Here is an 18,209-nt window from a genome sequence, read left to right as displayed (position 1 = left end):
AATGAGGACACCTGGATAATATTTGTAGGGCAACCATCTGCTTCAACCACCACTTGAACTTTTTGAGTCATGAATTAAGGTTTTAAGGTTTAAGAATTTTAGGTAAAGTTTTTTTTCTGTTTTTTTCTGTTGCACATTTATGATATTAAAAGCAATATCAATTCATTCTTTTGTCCACCAGCAGAACACATTGTACTATATTAAACTAGAATACGACATTGACATATTAGTACCATAAAAAGACATGGTGCTATGACATTGTCCCAACGGCCTATTATTCTGAAAACCTAATAGTCCATTAAAAGCTCATTTATCCAAAAGCCCATTATCCCAGACGGCCATTGCATCAAGGGCCCACTGATCTGAAAATACACACTCTCACGGCAGTAACACACTAACAACTGTAGGTAGAGTGTTTATTTTCTGAGCAACAGGTCTTCAAAGCAATGGGCTCTTGGAGCAATGGGCCTTTGTTTTGGGGAAAATGGGCTGTCAGACAAATACTCTGGAAACGCACACTCTCCCTGCAGTAACTCTAACAGCTGTAGGTAGATTGTGTATTTTTGGAGCAACAGGCCACCAGAACTATGAGCATGTATTTTCAGAATAATGGGCTGTTGGAATAATGTGCAGTCCCCGAAAGACTTCAAGGCAACCTTTTGAGCAAACAGTTGCTTAATTTATCTGAGAGCCCATTATCCAAAATGGCCATCATGCTGAGGGCCTCTTCCTTCAGTAACACACTAACAACTGGAGGGAGAGTGTGTATTTTCAGAATAATATACTTTTTGAGCAATGGGCTTTTGGGGATAATGGGCTGCCAGACGAAGCCTCCGCAAATACACATGCTCCCTGTGCTGACACACTAACCCTAATAACTGCAAGTAGAGTGTGTATTTTCAAAGCAGTGGGCCTTTGGAACAATGGACGCCTGTTTTTGGGATAACAGGCTGTCAGATAAATGCTCTGAAAATACACACTCTCCCTGCACTAGTACACTACCTTGAATAACTGCGGAGAGAGTGTCTATTTTGGGGCCTTCAGATCTATTGGCGTTCATTTTTGAGATAACAGGCTGTCAGACAAATGCTTTGAAAATACACACTCTGCCTGCAGTAACACACTAACTCTAACACCTACAGGTAGAGTGTGTCTTTTTGGAGCAATGGGCATCTGCTTTTGGGATGACAGGCAAGTCCTTAGGTTAAACATCTGGTAAGTGCTCCTCTTATATCTGATTTTGTCTTTCTGACATCTTGTGCTGAGTAATCAGCCTACAGTGGTTTCATTAGAACATTTTTTACTGAAAACAGCTCCCAACTACTGGAAATGATCTTAATGAGAGCAGTGAGATTGGACCAGAACAATAAAGTTGCCAAAACAGTAAAGAAAACCAACACGATAAGCAAAACTATGCTAAAATATAGCACACTCACTAGAGCTGAGTGTATGTGTTTCTTTGAGTTTATCACTACAGAAGCCACTGGAGTAAACTATGTTTCTGGAAGTTTTGTTCAACACTTGCAGCCTACAGTGCGGACGTGCTTGATCTGCAGAGTTGAGTTTATTGCCAGATATGTTCACAGTGATGAGCATTTTGCTACAAACATTTCATTTCATCAGGCAGCGTTTGCTCTCCATCTCCAGCTTTGGTGATCATGATGCTCAGCTTTATCTTCTTGTTCTTACCTTTCAAGAGTGGAGGGTGTCACCATCCCCAGTGGCTTGGACCCCTTTTCATTTTTAGGTTCAGTTGTGATTTGTGAGTTTATCTTTTTCACATCATTATCCCACTTAATGGATGTTTGCATTGTTTCTTTCTGGTAACCAGAAACAGTGTTCACAGTCTACTACTGTATGATAAGTGTTTTGCCATCAAAACTATGGTGGATGACAGATACACACTATCTTTGGTAAATAGTAGCCTTTGCAGTACATGAAACTCCCACTTTATATTATATCATATTATATTATATCATATCATATTGCATTATATTATATTATTGTATCAGTGTTACATCAACATTACAGTATACTGCCATCATTATTGTCTGTTGTACTTTCATTGCGTTTATGTACCATTTTAATTACAGTACGTACATACCAACATACACACACCCAGTTTTGTGGCATGTACTGTCAACTATCCAAATGCTACTGACCTTTCAAAGAAGAAAATGCTGTATTATATTCCAGTGTCTTATCACAACTTGCACAATAGGCTACACACATAAGGTGACAGTCTGAAACAAAAACAAAATTTCACTGTCTCTTCTCTCGATTCAAAAGCATACTGCTTTTGAAACTGGCATATTTAAGAGTGTTGGAGACAAACATTTCCCCAACTCTTCCAGTAAGTTGATTCATTTCATTGTAAACAAGTAAACAAGCCACCTTCACTTGCTCTCATCCCAGTCTCTTGGTCTGCTGGTAGTGGCGGCTCTAGCAGCAATGGAAGTCCGGCAACAAGCTGCAGCTTCAGCTCGGTTGCCTCCTCAGCCACCTTTCACTTTTAGTAAACAGAGGAAAGTTTTGTCCACAGAATCAGTAAAATTCTTGTTTTTTACTGTGTGCATTTAGATTATCACTGTGTTAGCCCTGTTAAACTCACAAGACTACAGACAAACTCTCTGTACCATCCAACTTTCATCAGTAAAAATCTGTCCAAGCCTTTACTTCTATTCTCTATTCTATCGTAAAACTATGACGCCTCTGTGACAGAGAGGGGAACAAATGGTAAACCTTTATCTGCAAAAAAATTCTTCTGACAGCATTGAAATTAGCCAGACTGCCCTGTTACACTGGAGACTGAGGGGTCTGTCTCACATTTAAGCTTCAGCGGAGGCTCTGTGCTGTCAGACGCAGACACATTTGAGGAGGACTGAGGAGGTGTAGGTGCATCAAAGCCCTTATCCATTCTCCCGTCTCCATTTACCCTCTCCTCCCCATGTCCTGGTGGGGACTCGTGTGTGCGCATGTGCTTGGCTAGGTGGTCATTGCGCATGAACACTCTAGGACATAACGCACAACTGAACTTCTTAGCACCAGTGTGCGTCTGTAGGTGGCGCTGCAGTTCATCAGAGCGTGTGAATCTCTTGCCACAGAAGAGCCAGTTGCAGACAAATGGCCGGTCGCCGCTGTGCCATCTTAGGTGAGCCTTCAGGTGGGAGGTCTTGGCGTAGGCTTTGCCACAGCCGGGGATGTGGCAGTTATGCATGTGCTTCCTCCTGCTGTCGTCAGTGCTCTGGCCCAGCTGTTCTGCGTGGACGCAGTTAGGGCAGCGACACACTGCTTGGCCAGCGCCTCTAGAAGAGGAGCGGCGCTGGGGCTTGGGGCGGGCAGAGACAATGTTCTCCTGTGGTTCCTCCATGGAGAATGGTTCTGGCTGCAGCATCTCAGGGGCCAGCGGCTCCATCTTGAAGCCATCCTGGGGGAAGAGGTGAGAGGGGTGCGAGGGTGGAGCGTGTTGAGCTGGAGGCAGAGTGCACAGCTGCGGGTCAGAGCCATAGGGACCTAAAGAGGACTGCAACCCCATGGAGCTGCCTGGACTCACTGAAGGCAAACTGACACCCTGCCCGGTCTGCAGGTCTATCCAACTCCCAGGCTGGACGTCCCTGTGAAGGTCCCACCAGGAGGGGATGTTCATGTCTTCTGAGCTGCCACTAGGAGGTGCTGTCCGTAACCAAGGCTCGTAGGGGTGGGCCATGTGAGCAGCTGGTGCAGGTGCAAGACTGTGGATGAGGTCAGCTGCTCAAACTGTTGCTCACTATTTTGTGTGTAATGGTGAGAATATTACCACATGATGGGATGGCGTTGCAGAAAAAAACCTGCAGAAAAAAAAACAACAACAAACTGTTATCTTTTCAAATCTGGTATCATCTCAACCTTTCTCACTTTTCTCAAAGACTTCACTAAACCACATGAATATCTGAGGTTATTTTTTTTTTCCAGGTTTTAAAATGACTCAACTTCTGCTGATCTAACATTTCTGCACATCAGAAGTGCAGACACTTGGGCCTAAATCCCTCTGTCTACAACATTTAAATAACCAACCCTGAGCACACCTCCTCCATTGCCATGGATACTGCAGTTCTCACACTGCGTGGCCGTGGAAACAGAAAAGAGGGGGAGACAGACGTGTCCAGGCAGAAGCCTGCCACATGCATCCGCTGCCAGGTACTTCCCATGGAGGACAGTCAAAGACAAGCGCAAAGAAAACAACATCACCGGCCCTGTGCAGAGGCAGAGGCAGCAGCGGGGGGAGGGACAAGAGTGAAGGGGAGTGTTGACAGGAGAGCAGTTTGGTAAAGGAAGAAGTTCCAGGGAGGTATGGCTGCAGGCCAAAGTCTATTTGTACGTCTCTGAGGTTTGTGGAGATGAAACCTGGCAGACAGGAGAACCTGTTTTTTTTTATAAATCACACATGATTTACAACAACAGCCCTCCAGGCAAGTTACAAAAGAAGCCCCGTAAAACACCCCGCCTCTTACACACTGGCGGCAGAAAGCATCAACAGTTGCAGACTGACGGCATTCAGGAGCCTGAGAAAGGGAGTCCAACAATGACATGAGAACAATTATATTATGTATATAATTATGGGCACACGCTCTCAAACAGCAGCTTCCTGTCCCCAACACACTCTGGATATGTGCACTTGTGCATACCTCAGTAGTGTCAGTCATCAGGGGGAGGGGCTCTGATTTCCAAAGGTGACATAAAGCTTGTTAAAGTCGGACAAGTCTGTTGAGATTTATGTCAAGAGGCTTGCAGCCTGCAAGACTTGTGACTAGTTCCAAACATGTCCAAGCTCCAAACAATCTTGTTGACTTCCACCACACCCCCATCCTGGAACATGTGCAATTATCTTTACAGCAGGAAACAGTAAAATCGTCTGAAGCTTTAGAGTCTTGAGATCACTTGTTGTGATACCATATCTGACATACAAGGTCACCAAAAACAAGAGGTCAAGCTCCAGTGGAAAACATACATGTCTGATACACAGATCCATCAGAGGAAGGTGGGGCCCGCACATGGTTCACGTGGTGTCGCTCTGACTGACAATGGAGGACTCCCTCAGTCGATCTCAATTTGTTGAGTCAATACAAACCAAGGGGGTTACATTTCCTTCTCAAAGGTTCAGTCAAACCCACTCAGAGATGCTTTCTAGTCGCAATGAAATCGTAAAGCAATTAGTTTGGAATTCCCTAATGAAAGGTCTGGAGTTAAAGGTCAAGCTGATTTATGTTGTGTTGGCCTGGAGCCAGAGCAGCTCTGTAATTTTTTGGGAATGCGACTCAGACGCACGGCGCAGTGGTCCCCCCAACTCCGGTCTTATACTGACACGACCATAAACAAATATAGACAGCAGCATCCTCCTCCGTTCGTCAAAGTGCTGGGAGCACTCAGAGCTCCTAAGGGAAACAGCTGGCATGGGGGGCCCCCAGGAGGGGGCGGCAGCCTGGGAGGAGGAGGATGGTACAGAGCAATGACAGAGCTCTGGTCATAAAACCTGCCCGACCAAGACCCAGCACAGCCCCCGGTTTACAAGTCTGCCATCGGGAAGACGCGCAGAGAGGGAGCAAACTTGTGGCTTTGTGATTTTTAAAATGAAAATGCTACAATATGAGTGCAGTGTTCCTGACTTTTAACAAACATTTTGACACTTTTTCTCACAAATTTGATTCGTCACCCAGTTTTTCTTATTCAATAGCCTGATTTTTTTCTAATCAGCTACTTTACATGATTGCACTGACACATTTTAAATTCCTTTTTCCAGAATAATCTACTGGCCCAGTTTAATCCTCATTCCATCCACCAAAAGTCTCCCATCTCACCTCAACCCAGACCAAGAATAACACAGTTAAAACAGTACTGCTGACTGTCTGAGGACACTCCAGACAAACCAGTTTGGGTCAAATGGCGTCTACAAGCAGTTTGTTTTAACCATCTTGGAGGACAAGATGGGTGGAGATAAACACATCAGTTCAGCAGGGGTCAGGTCAATTGTCAGAAGAGCATAGTTGACAAGCTTCAAACACATTTTGGTCAAAATCAAAACTTTCTGACCTTTCCTTAGTGCCCATGTGTGGAAAAATGTCTCAACATCAGCACAAAAACACAAGGAACTGGTGTAATGACCAAAGTCTGGTGGGTGCAATGTTAAGGAGGAACGAAACAGTCTTTATTTTATAATTTATAAAATGCTATAACTGACATTCAACCGTCAATAAAATTTAATTTGCACATCTAAGTGAAGGATTAAGTTAGAGACACACAGAGATGGAGATGGAGGCTATTCTCAGCTAATCTGCTCCTCTGACCTTTAACTGTATGATTAAAAGCACCGATAGTTTAGATATTGATGACAGCCTTACATCCTCAGTGATTTAGGAGCATCTGCTTAACACTGATTCCTACACAACTGTTTAAAAGTCACTCTCTGACTGCATATTTTACTGTAATATCTACAGCAGTTCTTTAAACTGTTGCTTTTAACAGCACTTTCGTCTCCCTCCATCTCTTCTGAGTGGACGTTGTCCAACCACTAAACTGTTTCTCATTTGATTTTGCGAACTGCCGCCATCATCAGCCACTGTACATGAAGTGCAAACTTGATATCAACTTTGACACTTTTGATGCTCAAATAAAAATGCATTCAAGTCTCAAGCAAAAGGTTTTGACAGGACAGCTCATGCACACACTGTCCTGCAACAGGAATGTCATTAAGCATATCATAGGGTTGTGAATTTTGTGCATTTTCTTTGACCAATTTTTTAATGCTGACAATCGATTAATAATTAATAAGATACAAAACATGTTTTTTCTTTTTTTCTCATTTTTGTTTTTTTCCTAAGTTTTCTCCTTTTTGTCACACTTTAAATTCAAATTTTAAGTTTCCTTATTCAACAAATGCCTTTGCCAGACAAAATAATGTTACATGAGGCACAATTACTGCCATCTGTAGAGTATCAATTTATTATTGATTGTTACACTTTTAATTGGTTAAATTCTTCACAGCGAATAATGATTAATCATTAATATCCCTTTTGCATACATATGGGATTTTATTTGAAATCAGATGTACAAAATGCGACACCTGTTTTTTCAGTGTTGGAAAGTTACTAAGAACATTTACTCTGTACTGTACATATATTTTTTATAATTACTTTTCAGAGTAAAATTTTACTTACAAAACATATGATCAGCTTCTAATAAATGTTGATATTGCATTGTTTTAGATTAAACTATATGAAAGTAGTAAATTAAACTGCCTAATTTAACTGAAAATTAGATTCACCTCAACTAATTACAATATTGAAGTACTACTTACATATATATATATATATATATATATACATATATATATATATATATATATATATATATATATATATATATATATATATATATATATACATACATATATATATTATAATGAAGCAATAATATGATAATATAATACTGACAGAGGCCACTTTGTGTATTAGTACTTTTACTTTTGAAACTTTAAATACATTTTGCACCCATCCTTACAAGGGCATATATTATATTTTTGAATAAGGCACATATTTTTATACATTTTATATTTTCTATTTCTTATCCTTTCTCAATGCTATATAGTTTTCTGTTCTTGAATGGTAGCATATTTCTGATTCTGATTAATTCAAACATTGAGGGGGATACATATTCAGCGGGTGTTCTGCCATAGTCAGTTTTATTGTTCATTTCCTGCATTCTGGTCATTTTTTATGTGCCAATTTTTGCATTTTTCTTCATCAGTTTATACTGAGTATGTCTTTATTTATGTAAAAGAAAATAAACAGTTCAGGTGCAAAATGACAATTCAAAATATTATGAAATATAATGCAGTAAGGCAAGTGGTTCATCAAAATAAAAGTCTGCTACTACTTTCATGTTTTTATCGGCGTGGACAAACGCACATGTTCTAAATACTGATAAACATTTGGAGCAACCCCCAAAATATATGCTTATGGATTCTTATATGCTTTTTCTTAAGTGCAGTTTTAAGCCCTAACTTGTATTTTACTGTGCGGTACTGGTACTTTTACGAATGTTAATGGTTTGATTGTGTCTTCCACTACTGCATATACTGTATATATTATTGAGAAATGCCTTTTAAATACTCATAAATCACCACAGTTAAGTCATGACATTTTTAATAAAATCCTTCCTATACGACCATAATTAATATATACTCCGATCAAACCATCCATTGATGTGCAGTCACATTAATTTAATACATATTATTGAATCCCATCATGGGAACTCCCACCATAATAACAGTTTGCCCTGAATGATTAATCTCTGAATCAATATATTCTTCCCCTTTTTCATTTAGTGTAGAATAATTATACATTTCTTATGATAGCACATATTTGTCTGTTATTATAGGAAATGTTTAATTATTCTCCAGTTTTAATCAGTTTCACTGGGTCCCTGGTGATAGTTCCCACAGGGAACATAAAAAGAAATATGGCAATCAACTTTAAATAAGCTCAATATATTTTTAGAAGGAACAGGGGGCAATATTGACATTAAACCAGATTTAAAATAAACAGTAATAATGAGTGGCACAACGTTTTCTTAACAGCATAAATGTACAAATTTGATTTTTCTTATTATACAAGTGTTATTCCCCATAATTTCTTATTGCTTGCAAAAAAATATTTAAACTTAGACTTTAAGACAGAAGGAGTGCATACTTATTTTCATATGAGTACATGACACACTAGTCTCCATCTAATTTTAACTGACTCTGCACACCTACAAGCCAGCCTTTGAGATCAATATAATTCACATTTTATTATAGGCTAACTGAAAACTGAGATTTTATATTCAATACATACTCGTGTTTTATCCAGGTGGCTAAGACTGACGTTTCTACGGGAATGCTTTAACCGCATTGTCCAAAATACAACACAAGAATTCAAACTTCAAAAAAAGAAAGAAAGAAAGAAACAGTTTTAAGTTTTAACTGCAGCTCTTGTGTCTCTTCTGTTGAAGGTTTATGTGTTTTTTTTTTATTCCTGTCTCTACATCAAAGAAGTTTTTCGTGGACATGTACTAAATGTTCTGTTTAATGACACTTCATCATTTTTCTTTTGTCTGTTTTCAAAATATATTTACTTTGATTTTCACGTGTGTGGACTTCTAGTTCCCTGCAGATCACTTGAAGCCCAAATGACGTGCCGACAGTTCAATAAATGCTTTAAAAAAAGTACATTTTCGTCACGTTAATGAAGTTCGTGTCATTTATAAGACAGATAATATAAACAGACAGCGTGACGCGCACAGCATTAAGTCGCGGTGAGTTAAGTTACCTGTTGAGCTCCTGCTGTTGTTATTTTCTTTTTGGAATAAATGCACCTGAGTTGTAGAAACTGTGTCTCAGCTCAGCTCTGCTGCGTCTTCCCTTCGTCGAAAAAAGTGCACAGAAAAATAATATCCTCATCGTATTTCATCTGATTCTCTCCATCGCAGATAGACGGTCGTCAAGGTGAGGCGGTGATCGGCGTTTTGGCGCACAGGTAAGCAGCACTGTCTGCAGTGACAAACTTTATGATAGGCTGTGCGTCTTGAGTCCCTGCAGGCTCCGCCCTCCGCTGGTGTGTCCACCCGCTTTGAAGATGCGCCCTCGGCTGGAGGCGAGGAAACGGCTCGCTGTGGGAAAACACGGGGGTCAGTGGGACAGACTGTCAGAGGTGACGAAAACCAAACTATCCTCTGAAGTGTGGTCCGGGGTTCCCTATCAAACGAGGGTTCACTTTAAGGCTTTTAAAGGCGAAACGAGATTCTAAATAATTAATTCCAAGTTTCATATCTCGATTCTAGTGACCAAAATGATCACAATAATTAGCATTATTACTGTGAAAATGTGCTGAAAGCGCTCAAAGGGTACTCATACACCCACCAATATCATTTCGCCGAGTTTTATCCTGAAAAACTCTAAATGATTTGAAATGACATCATGTCCTGGATGTCAGTGTTTTCACTGACGCAAAATAAACCCATGTTGCATGTTCACAGGGTTGATAAAGGACAGTGTTTTTCAGAGCGCAGTGACCAAACACGGTTTAAATGATAATTAAAGGAGCAATTAAATGTGTCATATGTTTACTGTTATAAATCAGAAAATTACATTCATATATCATCAGAGATTGAGGATAAATGTTAAATTGAAATACTCCCTTTTCGGACAACAACGCTACAGCTGCAATTTGTCAGTCTCATGTTAATTAGAGTTCAAATTAATGCTGAATGTTGGACAAATGAGTTAATGCGTTAATTTGTAAGAAATCATCAATAATCTTTTAGAAGTAGAAGATGTTTATTTCGGTTAACTGAGCAATATGGAAAAGGAATCTGACAAGCAGTAACTCCAGAGTGTGTTTCAGAGCATTGGGCTTTTGTCAGCTTTACACTGACAGACAGCTGACAGTTATAAACAGCTGATCAGTTTAAAGTGTAGGACTGGTCCTCAGTTGCTATTGTCATTTTACATTGTTGGGCTCATCTTGAGCTCCTGCAGTGTTTCTGCAGCCTGCCTGAGCTTCCCTGAGTCTGGGGAGGAGGAGGTGGTGGTGAAACAACTCAACCATGGCCTGTATATTACAAAGGATATCAATATATTTAATATAACATATATGGCTCCAAATGGCTGTTTGGACTGCAGTACTCAGTTTTCGATGTGCAATTGTTAGATACTGCTTCTCAGTTTATCATGAAAGCAGTATTCGCAATACTGTACATATGTAATCTCATAGGGGTGTCAAAAAATATCGGCGCACTTGAGTATCATGATATTAAAAACACTATTTTTGATGATTAATTTGTGATCTAACATGAGACAGGAAGAAGTGAACACATATCTTTGATTGCACATAAAGTAGTGATATGATGTTGGATGTTACAGGGACCACATTAAATTCACATTTTATGCATAAGGTGTGTTCTATATACTATGACAGTTTTCCTAAAATTTGATTTTTTTTTAAATCACAGTATATCACCTCTTCACAGTATCACAGTATATTGCAGTATATTGAACATAACCCCTCTGATACATATTGTATTGACAATGAGATTCTTGACAATGCAGAGCCCTACTGTTTCAAGGTACTTTACTGACTTAATGCTCCATTTTGGGGAAATATTGTAGCTACTTTACCTCACAACATTGTTTTTGAGTGTTGTAGTCATTATACTTTGCAGATTAAGATTTTACAAAATAATAAAACAAAATAAAAAAGACACATTATAAACACCTGTACAATAATTGGCCCACATTATTATAGATTGAACTAACCAACAGTTATAGTCATAACCAACAGTATATGACAGTTAACAGTAAAAAGTAGTTTAACCTGGATAAACTGACAGAAACATTCTGTAGAATGAATGCTTTTACTCTTGGAAGGACCAAACAGCAGGGTTATTAAACAGAAGCACTTCTGAGACCATGACAGATAAGAGCTGAAGTCTCTGCTCTCGAAGGCAACTCTTTTATCAGGATTTACATCAAGATAAACTTCATAAAGATTTAGTTAACTGAAAATAGTTATTGCAGCTTTTACTGACCTTTGAATCAACATTTTGATCACTTACCAGCCTTTTCCACTAAAATTACAATTTGTTTGCCAAATTCCAACTTTTTTTTCTTATTCCTAGTTGACAAAATCAAACAGTATTCAGTGGAATCAGCAGATCTTTTCTCATTGACTTAATGTAAACGTACAAGTTCTATTTGTTCAAGTTAATTAAAATGTTAAATTTATTTTCAGACCACTTCAGAACTTGTTTTGACTTGAAATGATGACTTGAATTAGTGTGCTGTAAAGAGTTCAATTGTCTCATTAAATTAAGTTTCTAAAGAAACATACTGGTATATTTGCAGGCTTCCCAGCATGCATTGTTTGTGAGTTAAAACTCCCGTAAAACCATGACGAAGGTTAGTATTTAATTCAGTCTCTACCCCCTTACACTTAAAATTTAGGAGCAGTTACACATATTGTCATATTGTCAGGAAGAGCTGCGGCTGTGTGTTTTTTTGCGTAAAATGATGAACTGACCTTTCAAACTGAGAAAATGGGAAAGAAAATCGAATTTGTTTGTAATGTCAGTCAGTGTGCCTGAAGAGTTGTTGGTTCAACTTAATATCTTAGCTTATTGAACATGTTTTCTCAGGTACAGTTGAATTAATATCAAGTTTATTTGACAGGAAAAGTTTTTTTGTTTTTTTGTTTTTAATCAAATACAGAATTTTAAGGCTGCCTGGACACTAACTTTTTAAAGTCGAAACAAAGTTGTTTTCTTTTTGTTTTTGTTTTTTGTTTTTTTTACCGTGTTAGAAGATGATGATATTTGGTCCATAGAATAAATTATACATTCATAACTATTTTACTCATTTCTATGGTACCTTTCTTTCAAAACTGCAAACTGTTTAACATACCCTAAATATAAGACAAACCTGTTCATCATTGTGATGCCTTATGTGACACTTTGTCCTGTTATGGTGATATACCATAAGATCAGCTTTTTTACAGCGTACAGCACTGGTGCAGTAGTAACCTGGTCAGTGCAGTGACTGCAGCCTGTGAATCAGATAGTTGAGACCTGGAAATCCTTTGATTGCGGACACTCCTGAGAGGCGGTTTGGCCTGGGCCAAAACACAGGCACAATAAACAAAGGTGAAGATCTTACTTTGCAGAAAACAGACACCAGTTCTGCTTATCAAACCATCGGAACCATTCAGAGAAACAGTTTCTCAGATATACCTGTGTTTAATTTCATGATTGAACTGCTACAAAAGGCTCATGGCGCTGGCCAAATGTTGAATTTCTCCCAGCTTCTGAGGCTTGTAACATGTCAAAGTTTAATGGACTGCAGTGGCTTTGAATGTGCATCGCACGTTTAATAGTTTTTAACATCATCTTCCTTTGAGGCCTTTTTCTTTTATTTTGACTCCTCGCCGAGTTAATTCCTTTCCTGTCACAGCATGTTGGTGGAGCGGCTTCAAATCAACTGACAAACACAGACCACAGACAGGCCGGCGGGAAGTGACTTCCTACCCCCTCTGCTCCTCTTTATCTGAAGCAGCACTTTACAAACACCGAGTTTGAACTGATTACATGACGGCCATATGGTGGAACCACAGGGCAATCAACAAATATTGACTAATTCTTGACTGAGCATGTGTCTTGATAGATTTATACAGACCTTCCAGCCATAAATAATGATCATGCTAATCAGGAAATGTCACTTCCATGAACACATTACGTGACCAGCAACCCTAAACCAAACCTCTGCGAAATTTGAGAGCATTCTGAAATAAATGTAAGGATAGTCACACATAGAAAATGTGTTGCAGAGACATGTAAAACTCAGTCAAAATTAAAATTAGTATAATGTCTCAGTATCTCATCTTTCAGTATAACGTAGAGGAGATCAGGCCACTGAATTGAAGACCACACACCTCGTCTAAATGTTGTTTACAGACGTCTTTAAATAGTCAAGCATATTTCCTCATGACTACAATGCAGCACAATCAGAAAGAGACTGCTTAATAACATTTAATTACAGTGCGATTTCAACTAGGGGCTTACAAATTCTCCTAATGATTTAAATGTGTTTAGATAGCTTGTTTGACAGTTTTTATGTCTGTTACTGCTTACATATTTTTTTGTATAAGAATTTATGCTGTGTGTACATGAAAATGTTTGTGGTTCTTCAAACACTCTTACAAGAGGCTTTTACTGAAGTACTGACATTTACTCTTGTCATCGATCCAGATAGAATCCCTGTGAATTTCAATGTGGTGAAGCAGCATCTATTTATATGACTACAACACCTCTGACCTTTAAGTGGTAACACTCCTCAGACCAAACCCATACAGGTTACTTCTCACTAATTGCTGAAGAAAAACACTCATGATGTGTTAATGTCACAAGTGTGCTGCTTTGGCACTTAGTATAAAGTCATAAATGCTCTATACAGTATTGAACAATGACAGAATTATACAGAGTGTGTGCTTACAGATGTCAACTGCAGTATTGGAACTTCAAGCTAAATTCAAATTCAAATTGCTTCACCATAAACTCATCTAATGCTTATTATTTTGGTTATTTTAATTGTGGGCTGGATTGTGGGAGAACTGTCTATGAACACCAAATTTAAAAAAGCCAATACAGTCTACCTTTCTTACATTTTGTAACTTAACTGTAACTTGTAATTTATTTGTGTGTGTGTGACATTAATGCACAGCATCATAGGACGTGAGTGGTGAAAATCTTGACCTTTCTAAAGAAATTCCTTAAAGGTCCAGTGTGTAAGATTTAGGGGGATCTATTGGCAGCTGATGGCAGAATTGGACTATGAAATGGAATATAATATTCATAAGCATGTTTCCATTAGTGTATAATCACTGAAAATGAGAGTAGTTGAGTTTTTGTTGCCTAAGAATGAGCCGTTTATATCTAAAAAGGACACGGGCACATTTGCTCTTCTGCACGCTTCGAAGGGGTGAGTTAGACGAAACATTTCCAGTCTGCAAGCTCCCTGCTAGATGTCACTAAATCCTACAGAGTGGTCCTCTTTAAAAATATTTTTGGGGCTTTTTGTGCTTTTGATGGATACCATCACTGAAGATTGACAGGAAAGGGGGGAGAGAGAGAGGGGATGACATGCAGAAATGGGTTGCAGGCTGGAATCATACTGTAGTGGACTATATGAAGCACATGCTCTACCAACAGAACAAAATTGGTTTACCAATTAACAAAAAGTTAAGTGTAAAAACTATTCGTTCACAGGGGTAAGCAGGAGTATTAGGGCCACATTAAGGATTTATTTTTTTATTTTGCATTTTGAAAATAAAGTCGGAATGTCACAAGTAAAGTTTAAATACCATTTTGACTTCATTCTCAACATTTCAACTGTATTCTCAAAATTCTCATTTTTTCCTTCATGTCTGTCCCTAATATTCTTCCATAGACGTCACTGTGCCTGGTCTAGAAAGCACATATAACACCAACCCAGTTTTTGCACTTCATATTTTGTACAGATTAAACAAAGAAAGAAATAATGTGTTAATGACTGAGCTGTAGAGGTGCTGTAGGTGGATTTTGTGTTGGTAGCTTCATAGTTAAGACACAGACATGAAACTTGTACCACTCTAGTAAGTGTCTGTCCAAATGTTAAAACTATTTATTTCATGCCTATGAATGACTAGCCCTCAAGAGTTCAACACTTCCTATGTCCTACACACCCCAAACATACTGTATCATTGCTTGTTAGTATCTATTGTACTTTTAATTACAGTAATTAGTCAGGAACAAGTTTTGGAGCTTTTGCTTTGGTTCCCCCAAAGGTCAAAACAGTTTAGGTGAGCCATCTATCTGAATTCCCGTGCTCACAGTTTGTGTGTGATTGTATTTCTGTGTGTACAACTTGGGATTTTCCTTTAGTGATATGTGTTTTGTGTACAAGATTCCCATCATATAACGCTGGTTTGGATACTGATTCACTGGCCTCTGTCTGGTTTGACTTGCCTCTAGTCCCACGGGAACCACACCGGTGTGCCAGACAAATCCTCCTGCCAACACGCCAGCCTCCAGAGAGCTAGGCCAGCTAAAGCCTCACTTCCCCTCTAGAGGCAGAAAAAAAATCCAAACAAAGTAAACAGTAAGCACCTAGTAGTCAACTTCCTTATCCTTGTTAATTATTCAAAATCCCGGAGGAGAGACCGGCCCACAGTTGTCTTCTGAGTCACTTTTTTTTTTCTCATACAGGCACTCACTCACCACAACGGCCCCCCTCCCCTCCTGCCTCCCCTTTCAACTTCAAACCCAGTCATTTCTGCAAGCTGCGCTTTGATTGTACCAAACACCTGTATTTTTCGAGGAGAGACTTCCTTGTGAGCCCCCGCCTCCCATCTTTGATTGTTAAACAGCAGTGGCGCCGTCATTACTGTCTGTGCGACTGATGCCGCCCAGCTTCCCCTCCCATCTTCCACCTCTGCCTTTTAACCGGAACTTTAATTGCTTAGAGAAAATTTGAATCACTTTATTTTATCTAATTTTCAAAAACCCTTATTTCTCTCTGTGTGTGGAGGGTTGTAAAACTTGAAATGTGCCTTACTGGATTTATCGGATGAACTGGAGATGATCACAGATTTCCTAACAGCCGTAAACAGAGCAGTCAACCTGAGAATGCCCTCAGATTTGTTAAAAGATGTGGGAACTTTTTAAATTCAGAGCATGAAGTTGGTCATGGCCAGATGGACACAGACACCCAGCATTTTTTTCTAGCTCACCAGTAATCCTTCAGGAAGACACACAGACACTTAGACACACATGCACACACACCTTTGCAGCAGTAATACCATGCTTTATTAGACGGCCTCTCCTGCCATCCTGTCTCCCCCCTCAGATTAATATCCTCTGGGCTTCTCACCAGCTGTTTCCGTCCCTTAACACCCCTCATCTTCCTCCGGCTGGCCCTCCACTTCACATGGCAGGGCTTACACACTGGGCCTCGATGCCTGCGTGGCTCTAGGAGAAGCCTTCGGCTTAGCGCTGTGTGTGCGTGTCGATGTGTGAGCTCACCAAGCAAGCTGAATGGTGGATCTCTTGTCCATGGGACTGAAAATATATAACATCAACTCTGAGACAGTGTTGATGAGTTGATGAAATCTTTGAACTTGTGTGGTTTAAACCATCTTATTTACACCCACTTTAGAAAGGACAGACACAGACACATTTTGTGCCCAATGTGGATTTGTTTTTCAGAAGTTTTGCTAATGGTACAACCATTTCACCACACTGGAAATATACTTGCCAGGAGACTCCTGTTTTTCATTGCCCCCTTTCCTATTTCCTCCTGGGATCACAGTTCTCCTCTGTCTTTCAAAGTCTGATAAATTTTAAATCTTTTTTTTCTTTTCACTATCACAACCTGTTTCTGGGCATTGTACAGCATGTATAAGTCCTACTCCCAAGGTCTACTGTTTCCACCCGGCTACACAAAACCAGACTAAGAAAAATTCCTGTTTCTCATGGAAAGTTTTAAAGGAAAGGGGCTTGCATTTTGTAAAATCTGCTGCGTCAATTTTCTTTACGGGCACAGTCAAAAATAAATGAATGAAAGAAACCTGATGAATTCCCAATGAGTTAAAGTAAAATTAAAAGTATTTAACATAAAAATGCTGTTGCAATGTTGTTATTATTTTATTGTTTTCATTCTTTAAATGTCACCATAATGCAGGAAACAAAGTCTCTAAAACTCAAGACTTTTTTTGGTTTTGAAATCTTCCATACTTCTGAGATGTCAAATTTGGCAAGTATGACTGGAACTAATGTGAAATATCAAAAAACATGTAATGTTGTAACAGGACACAAAGGCCAAAAAAGTGTTTGTATGATGGACAGGGGGTGTTGCACATTTCACTGACTGTGAAGCCTCCTGGGACAAATTGTGATTTCTAATTTTGGCCTATATAAATAAAATTTGACTTGAATTGATTGTTGCTTTGTTGCTCAATTTATTTTGCATTTTAAATCATTTCTCATCACTTCATCTTTCAACGCAGCTGTTTCTTGTCATTGTGATTTGATTTATTGGTGCAGGATATTTACAAGGTTTGTTTTTCAGTCGTCCGTTTAGTTTCTCTCTGTCTGTGCTTGTTTCTGTGCCCGGGCGTGTGTGTGTGTGTGTGTGTGTGTGTGTGTGTGTGTGTGTGTGTGTGTGTGTGTGTGTGTGTGCTGTACATGTGTGCGAGGTCTCTCATGGGTGTGTCTGCCTTTGGCTCAGGTGGGTGTTTACCTCTCATGGTGTTTTTACTGTTTGTGTGTATGAAGGGCAGACAGGATGTGCGGTGCTTGTCAGCACGCTCCAGGAGATGAAAGGCTGGAGAGGGTGTGGAAGTAGCCGAGTGCTGTTCAGGTAACAGGTTGTCTTCTCAGAAATCTCTCAAGAATTCACTCCTGTTGCCTTCAGCATTCCTAGTGAGCCACGAGTGAACACCACTCACCACCAAGCTGCTTCAAAAAATAACTCAACACCTCAAATCTGGGCATAACTGAACACTGATAGGGTCCAGGTGCTGAATCTCAAAACATGAGTGGAACATTGGGAGCGGCGAGGTTGGTGCTCCTTATTTCTTATGCACTCAGGTGTGCGTGTGAACTGCTATTAA

General features: G+C 39.5%; 1 protein-coding gene across 1 annotated transcript; it reads right to left on the bottom strand.

Annotated features, from left to right (window-relative positions):
• Nucleotides 1-1,933: 1,933 nt before the first annotated feature.
• sp6 (Sp6 transcription factor) lies at nt 1,934-9,583 on the bottom strand. The gene is made up of 2 exons (XM_084715713.1): nt 9,342-9,583; nt 1,934-3,827 (listed from the first exon to the last, which is right to left on the bottom strand). The coding sequence occupies exon 2, from the start codon at nt 3,704-3,706 to the stop codon at nt 2,780-2,782; it is 927 nt and encodes a 308-aa protein (XP_084571839.1). The 5' UTR covers nt 3,707-3,827; nt 9,342-9,583; the 3' UTR covers nt 1,934-2,779.
• Nucleotides 9,584-18,209: the final 8,626 nt, after the last annotated feature.

The sequence above is a fragment of the Lutjanus erythropterus genome, chromosome 3 (genome assembly GCF_056507025.1).
Source record: "Lutjanus erythropterus isolate fLutEry1 chromosome 3, fLutEry1.hap2, whole genome shotgun sequence".
NCBI lineage: Eukaryota > Metazoa > Chordata > Actinopteri > Lutjaniformes > Lutjanidae > Lutjanus > Lutjanus erythropterus.
This window is presented reverse-complemented; position numbering and strand designations above follow the sequence as displayed.

Coding starts and splice junctions, on each gene's coding strand:
- sp6 (XM_084715713.1), bottom strand. CDS start 3,706: ATGGCCCACCCCTACGAGCCTTGGTTACGGACAGCACCTCCTAGTGGC.